The 7851-nt window shown below is 50.2% G+C and overlaps 1 protein-coding gene across 1 annotated transcript in view; it reads left to right on the forward strand.

Annotated features, from left to right (window-relative positions):
* The first annotated feature begins 1448 nt into the window (after window positions 1-1448).
* St6galnac3 (ST6 N-acetylgalactosaminide alpha-2,6-sialyltransferase 3) overlaps window positions 1449-7851 on the forward strand; it is a 450344-nt gene continuing 443941 nt past the window's right edge. The window contains exon 1 of the mRNA XM_005357471.3: window positions 1449-1549. Coding sequence (XP_005357528.1) covers window positions 1532-1549 — 18 coding nt within the window. The 5' untranslated portion in view covers window positions 1449-1531. The remainder of the gene's footprint in view (window positions 1550-7851) is intronic.

A 7851-nucleotide genomic window follows, 5' to 3' on the forward strand; every position in this document is an offset into this window, starting at 1 on the left:
GAAATTCACACGAAACTAACCAGCATACCCGCTAAGACCATTTGTTAAAGATCTTCATCAAACTGCCATATAAAATGCATGTGTCTTCCAAGTTGAAGGGAGGGATGTGGGGAAGGGGCAGCAGGACAGAGTGCAGTCTCCCTGTTGACAGACAGCTGCCCGGAAGCAGGTGGTTTGAACAGGCCTCTGGCTTTTCCAGCATCTTTGCTGTGCATCACCACCCCGGTCTCTGAGAGTGTTGAATGTCCTCTTCGAAAGCACACCAACTCCCGTGAACACTTGGTTCCTGTCTGATGGTGTGCGAGCCAACTCATGACCCTCAGTCACCAGCAACCCATGTGCTTTTCCTGACTTTCTGGAAACCAGCTAACTAGGGTCATCTGCCAAGAGAGGTTTCTTCGGGGCAGATGTTTTGGGAGGTAATTTAAAGATCTCTTTCACTACTGGGAGGCAGAAATCTGTGCCCTCTGGGCATGTCCACTCCTTGTGGAAATGAGCGCTCCCTTAGCTGGGCTGGTTTGGAGAGGCAGCCTTTCCTTGTGTTTGTTGCACACAAACTTAGGACCTAGAGAGGACTAGGGACCTCTTGGGTAAATCTACCACAGTGCCCTTTGTTTTTAACATGTGACGGTTCAGGTTGGGTGGTTGAAAAAAGACCTTCTTAGATTTCGAAACTTAAGAGGAAAGCTAATACATAACTTGGTTGTTGAAATTCCAACCGAGTTCTCCTAAATTCTAAGACCATGGCAGAGTGGCAAAGACCTGTGACTCTCTCACGCACTGTATTTAAGTGTGGGATCAGTGTGCACTGTATCGTTATGTATATAGACGTTTTACTAACTCCCTTGCAACAGGATACCACATTCACAACTGCATATGTTTATGTGCGTGTATGCTACACATGTGTATATGCCGTGAGGAGTATGACTTCTTCAGTGTAGACCTGGAGTGTCCAGTCTTTCAGTTTCTCTAGCTGTTCGTGTTTTCTGACGGGCAGCCAATCAATCAGTCATGGAAAGAGAAGCCCTCCACGAAATTCTGCAGTGCCAAGGGCTAGCCCGGGGCACTTCCAGCTGCTTTCGAAGAATCCTTTGATGGGCCCCACGCCTGTAGCGCGACGGTGCCAAACACAGTTAACTTTTTGGAAAGTGGCACATCTGCGGATTCTCTGATGGGCGAGAGCAGCTGGAAGGGCCACCTTCTGTCCTCGGGGTGGGGTGCGAAGATCCGGGTCTGCTTCAGGCGGGGCTTTGCAGAGCTTGATCTGCAGAAGGAGTTTTTTTTTTTTAAAAAAAAAGAAAAAAAGCCAAGTAGTAGCACAGCAGCAGCAGAGTAGCAGGCAGTTGCGGGCCGCACGGCGGGCACGTGACTCAGGGCGGGGCCTCGTGCGGCGCCAGCCAGTGGCGGGGCTCGGGGGTGGGGCCTGGGCGCGCAGCTCCCGCGGGCCCGGCTCGCTCTGCGGGAATGTGGACTGGAGTGGTCCCGCTGCGGGGCCGGGGTGCTGCAAGCCACAGGGTCGATCCATAGCGCCATGGCCTGCATCCTCAAGGTAACCGCTCGGCTGCGGGCCGCCTGCGAGCTCCGCCCGCCTGGTGCGCAGAGGCGTGGAGCCCGCCGCGGTCCCGCCGCATCCTTAGCCCGCTCGTCTCTTCCTGGCGTCGGCTTCCTTTTTGTTCCTTTGGCCAAGGCATCGGGGTGGGAGACTATGCAACGTGCATCAGGCACAGCCTCCTTGCCTACACTGCTGCTGGCTGGCGCCTGCCTGGAAGAAACTGGGCAGGGAGCGCGCGCGGCGGCGTGCCGAATGATGGGGATGGCAGGAGGAGCAGGGTGCTCCAAGCCTTGCGGTCAGGGCAGCCCGCGGCCTGTGGGGGGCCACGGGTTGGGAAGGAGTGGCCCAGCATGGGTGAGGGGCACAGCGTTTGGGTAGAGGAGAAGGTGTGGAGAGCTTTCAGCCTTTGATGCTGGGAACACAAAAACTTCTGGGTCCACAGGTAGCCCTGTAGGAAGGGATGAGTTTTCTGGGGAGTTAACTCCAGGTGGCAGTGACTACAGTTGGGAAAGTTCATCGGATGGAAATATGTGGCAATTTGAACCTCGTTACAATCACCTATGAACTCATACTTAGGCTCACGTGTGAACACATACTCATAGTTTACCGCCGTTTTGCTGTATTCTTTCACCAAGTTTTGGTTCATTAAGTGTTTTGAGTACCTGCCTCAGCCATGGGGTTGAGGACTTTGGGTAGACCTATTTGGCGAGGACCTTCCTTGGCAAGACTGTTTGTAATCCACTGGGAAAGTTCTCCCCTCCCCCACCTCATTCTGAGTTTTCTGTCCTGCTGTGCTCAGCTGCCCAGCCTGATTCCTGGATCAAAATGTGAGCAGAGAGAAAGTTTCCCATCCCTGAGAGGAGAACACAAAAGTGCGTGACTTCCTGCCCGGTGAAAGTGCTGTGTGACCAAGGAGAACATCAGAGAACAGTTGTGTGTGTGTGTGTGTGTGTGTGCACGCGCACATACCCACGTATGTGCGTGCACATGTGTGTTGTATTGTTCCCCAACAGAACTTGATGTGACATCTTGGACTGCTGTTCTAGTGACCCCAGTCATCTCCCAGCATACCTTCCCATCACGGAAATCAGACTCTTCCCATGACTTTCCAGAGTTTGCTGTGTTTGTTTTGGAGCACTTTCCAGGACATGACCAAAGGTGGCAAAGTCAGGGGGAAGTAATCCATTGATACCACTTCAAGTATGAAACTCGAAGCTTGTGAGCTCAACACAGGGACTGGGACTATGTCACAGTGTCACCCCTGTTTGTGTCATTTGCTGAAAGGAGGTGGAGGATCACGACACACACTGTTGGTCACCCTTTCCCCCTATGGCGTTCTCTCCTGCCTTGTATCCTCTCTCTTCTTTTGTCTGTATGTGTGATTGGCGTGTGATTGAACCAGAGCCTCACACATGTTAAGCACATGTCTTGTGACTGCGCTATATCCCCCAGACCCCTCAAAGCATCTTTAGTGCTCATCTAAGGTCACACACAGATCTGATCTAATTTTGTACTCATCACTTACACGGAGGTTGGACCTGAAGCCTCTCCTTGTTTGCCTTCATAACCTAGCCAGAGTGAAGAGGAGCAAAGAGCAAAGACATTCATCTGGTTCTGGCTCTGCCTCTTCACCCGCGTAGCCTTGGACAAGTCGCTTACACTTCCCCGAATACTGATTTCCTCCACCTAAGATCAGAGTGATCACACACTTCGTCATGTTTCCGAGGAGATGGCAGGGTAGGGATGAGAAGGACTTTGTGGCGCAGGTGTGTAGTGTCACGCTTTCCTGATGTCCAGTCGTGGCATATTCGTTGGGGTGTTCAGAACCCCCAGTCTGTCTCGCAGGCTTTGGCTTTATTCTTGCATAGGTCCTGAAGGGTCAGTGTCCTGGTTTGCAGCTCCGCTTCTAGGGAAAGAAGCCGAGGGTCTTGAGTTTCTTAAACTCGGAGTTGTTAAGGGCAGAGTGAACCTGCATTCCGACCCCGATCTGAAATTATCCTCACACTTTACAACCTTTCCCAGGGGATGATGCTGTAAGCTGCACCATCCAGTCTTTGCCTCCTTTGAGAACAGAGTGCTTTTTCCTTCCTTCCTTCCTTCCTTCCTTCCTTCCTTCCTTCCTTCCTCCCTCCCTCCCTCCCTCCCTCCCTCCCTCCCTCCCTCTTTCTTTCCCTCTCTCTCCCCTTCCCTCCCTTTCTTTCTCTTTTCTTTTGGTAATGTTTTGCCTCTGCAGTGTGACATGTGGCTGTACATGTATTGGGCCACATTCATGACTCTTCTGGGTGAGGCTGGCCCGACCTGGCCCTCAATGGTCTCTACCGCGGCTTCCACCTGTGCTGTCTTTGAAAATTTACCCATGGTGGAGTGGGGAGTACAGGTTCCAAAGAGGAGGACTACATTCTGCTCAAGAATCGCCTTTTGCATTTGTGTTTGGACTCCTTTCTCCAAAAGCATAGAAAAAATGGGTAATTATTATAATTAATTTTTCATCATGTTGCAATGAACAGAAAATTCTTGTTGTTTCTAATGAGATATTTTCTGCGACATCCTTCACCTAGACGGGTGTTGGAAACTGAGGCTGGGCCTCATGTTCCAGCAGGGCAGGTTAATAGGGCAACGACATATGTATTTTATTAGATGTTGGCATTCTTCTGTGTGCATATATGTACCTCTTTCCCTGTGTATGTATGCATGTGTGTGCTTATAAGATTTATGGTGTCCCCAGGTGAGTATGAAATACATCCTCAAAGATGGGGTGCATTGGTTAGGTTTTTTTTTTTTTTTTTTGTTGTTGTTAACTTGACACAAGCTGGGGTCATCTGGGAAGAGGAATCGAGGTTGAGGAAAAGCCTCCATCAGATTGACCTGTAGGCAATTTTGTGAGTCATTTTCTTTATTGGTGATTAAAGTGGGAGGGTTCAACCCACGGTGGGTCGTGCCACCGGGGGGGGGCACAATCTGAGGTGGCACCAGAAAGCAGGCTGAGTGAACCATGGGTGAGCAAGCCGGTAGGCAGTGTTTCCCAGTGACCCTTCTCCAGTTCCTGCCTCCAGGAAGCCTTGAGTTCTTGCTCCGATGTCTCTCAGTGATGAACTAGAAACTAAAATGAAATAAATGCTTTCCTCCTCAGGTGGCTTTTGGTCGTGGTGCTTGATCCCAGTGATAGAAAGACAACTAAGACAAGGGGATGGGTGTGGGGGTTAATGTCCCATTTTAATGAAGAGTGATATATTATGAAGACATGGTCCAGCAACAAGAAGGGGGCTTGGGCTGTACGTTATGGGCACCAGGAAATGGCAAGGAAAAGCAATGGAAAATAAATTGTGTTTGGGCATCTTTATCTTGGTCTTGACCCTCGTGATGGGCATGTTTTACTCCTGGTGCAAGGAAGGAACACTTTACAAATGAATGCTTCTCAGAAGAATATTTGAAAGAATGAAACAGCCCGGGTTCCCACAGGCCAGAGAAAGCTTGGAGGGAGACAGTAACACGCCCCACAGGGCACAGCCAAGGCTGGCTTCCCACTGACTGTTGGAGCTGAATAGGATTTATTGACCTGGAGCTGGTGTTCTAGAAACATTTCTTCTGTGGGCAAAGACTTAAGAATGTTATCCAAGAAGAATGTGTCATCCTTTCTACCTCTGAGAAAACCAAAGGAGAGGTACAGGCTATGCTCTTAAAGTTGTTCCTACAACAGGAACAGGAATCTCTACGAGGAAAAGCTGATCCATGGCAGCTGATGCTGACCTTTGGGGGACGCTGGACTGTCCATCCTGTGGGGGCACTGTGCATGCCGAGGACCCATCTGAATAGGACCCCCTCTCACAGAACGGGGATCCTAAGACGCACACTGTGGAGTTCATGTCCATCCCACATTGCAAAGACACTGAACACATGGGCTTTAGGTAGGCCGCTACCTCTTACAGACTGAACCACAGAAAAGGCTTTTGGTTTTTGTTTTTCACTTTTTTAATTTTTAATGTACAGTACTGTCCCAGGGTGACCCTGCATCTCTCAAAGGGCCATTGTAGGGGAAGTGAGAATATCTATGTCCTGGTTATTGTGCAGGAAATGACAACCTCCGTCTCAGTGGGTTCATTTCCTGCCGGCCTTAGCATGCTAGACAGTGAGCCCTCAATTCAAACAGCCGCTGCTTTCCCATGGAGTGAGGTCTGTAAGGGCTCTCTGCCGAATCTCCCGCCTCTGAAGAGAGAGCCCAGAGAGGGTCCTGTGGCGTGTTTAAGAGCCTTTGAATTTGGATAGGAAAACTGGCCACTTTAATTTGTAATTTAATTTATTAGTGAAGCTAAATTGTACATTCATATTAACCACTTTCTTTCTAAGCAGCTACTTTTGTTTTCTTTTAAGTGATTTGTCCTTATAAATTTATCCAGTTGATAAGAAATTGCATACTTGTGCTGCAGAATTACAAACTTAGTTCTCATGGATCCCCCTTTCCCTACCCCAGACCGAATCCTTAGCCAGGCTGCTCCAGTGTCAGCTCAGGGAAATGCTGAGCTCTGCCCTTGCTCTCCCTTCCCTCCAGAGCCTACCATTTGGTCTACATCTGAGCAAGCCCTTCTTCGGCAGCTCTTTTCCTCACTGTACCTACAGAGTGCAGTGCCCATCAAACTAAGGGGTAGTGTCCCTCAAATGCTTTGGGACTTTAGATGCTTATCTTGGCTCTCTGAACCCGGAGTGATAATCGGGTTCCTTTAGAATCAGGTTTCTGTCTCCAGAGCTCACTCGTCCGTGTTCACTCCTGGTTTCCACACTCTACAGTGCATGAAGTTCGCCGTGGGCAGGATTGTTAGTGTATGGAGTTCTGGGGCAGTCAGTCTGTCCTGGCAGTGAGACCTAAGCCTCAGTCCCCTTATCTCTGGAGTGGGTATGAAACTAGTGGCCACAAAGACTGGACGAGTGACTCTCTATGAAACGGGAAGGGAGCATCTACAAGTCCTTGCTGTCAGCTGCGGTTTCCATGCTGTTTCTTTGCAGGAACACCCTCAAAAGTCATGCTCTCCACCAGCATGCGCTCAGGGCCACGTGTTGGAAAGGTACCCCCTGGCTTCCTATAGCTTTAGCTCTGTGTGGCTGCCGGGTTGTCCCGTTCTATCATCAATCTGTTATATACTCTGCTGTCTACCTGACTGCTGTCACAGGGGCAGGGTGCGGCCTTCAGGGTGCCAGCAGCCGGTCCCCACCCAGCGTCTGTAGAGACTGTTACTTTCAGTCCACAGAGGATCATGTGCCGTCATGAATGTAAATGGTTAAACCAGTAACCAAAGTGTGCAGAGTCCTTTGAAAGGTCGACCTGTGGGGTGGAGCCTACAGGCCAGTGGGTAGAGGGAGTTCCTGCTAAGAATCAGCTAAGGGTAGGCCTTGTCTTACTCTACTTGGTATGCCTAAAAACTGACCCGGTTTTCACTGAGCGATCCCTAAATGCCCGGTGAGCGCATAGCGTGGTGTTACTGAATTTGTTTGGGATTCAGGTTACAGAAATGAGCATAATTGGCCAGAAGGCAGCTTGGTGTGACGTGGACATTGCAGCCTAGTGGACAGCAAACAACAAAGTCTGTCTCTCTCCCTTGCTTCTCAAATGCTGTCAGTGTCTTTCTTGTGGGCCTGTTACTCTTCATAGAACATTCGGGGTGACCTGAAACCTGGAGAAGGAAGGTGAGGAGGACAGGACATAGGAGCTGCCTAGCTTTGTCAGGCTCGTTTAAGATCATCTTAATTAACAGAAACAAGAAAGAAAAAAGTCAGAAGAAGCAAATCATAGACCAAACCAGACACTAAGAGATTGTGTGGTTCTCAGAGGAGGTTCCGGGGCCTCTGAAAAGTGTGAGGTTTCACTGAGCTGGGGATGTCACAGAGGCGTCAAAGCCCTGCTGTGAGGAGCCCTGGGACAGCAGGCTACATGAGCACTAAAGGCACTTTATCTAATCCATCCTGAAGACGCATCTGACCACAGCCCAGGCAAAGCAGGGGTGGGGGGGGGCACTTCCTGACTGGGGAGATGTGTTTGCTGTGTGTTCATAAGCAGTGGGGGATGGACGTGCTCTGGGCGTGAGTGTGTTCTGGGTGTGAGTGTGCTCTGGGTGTGAGAATGTTCTGTGTGTGATGGTATTCTGTGGAAAAGCATGTTCCGGGTGTGAGCATGCATGCTCTAGGTGTGAGCTTGCTCTGGGTGTGAGCATGCTGTGGGGGTTGTGTGTACTCTGGGTGTGAGCGTGCTCTGGGTGTGAGCGTGCTCTGGGTGTGAGCGTGCTCTAGGTGTGAACTTGCTCTGGGTGTGA

Source organism: Microtus ochrogaster, chromosome 21, assembly GCF_000317375.1.
Source record: "Microtus ochrogaster isolate Prairie Vole_2 chromosome 21, MicOch1.0, whole genome shotgun sequence".
NCBI lineage: Eukaryota > Metazoa > Chordata > Mammalia > Rodentia > Cricetidae > Microtus > Microtus ochrogaster.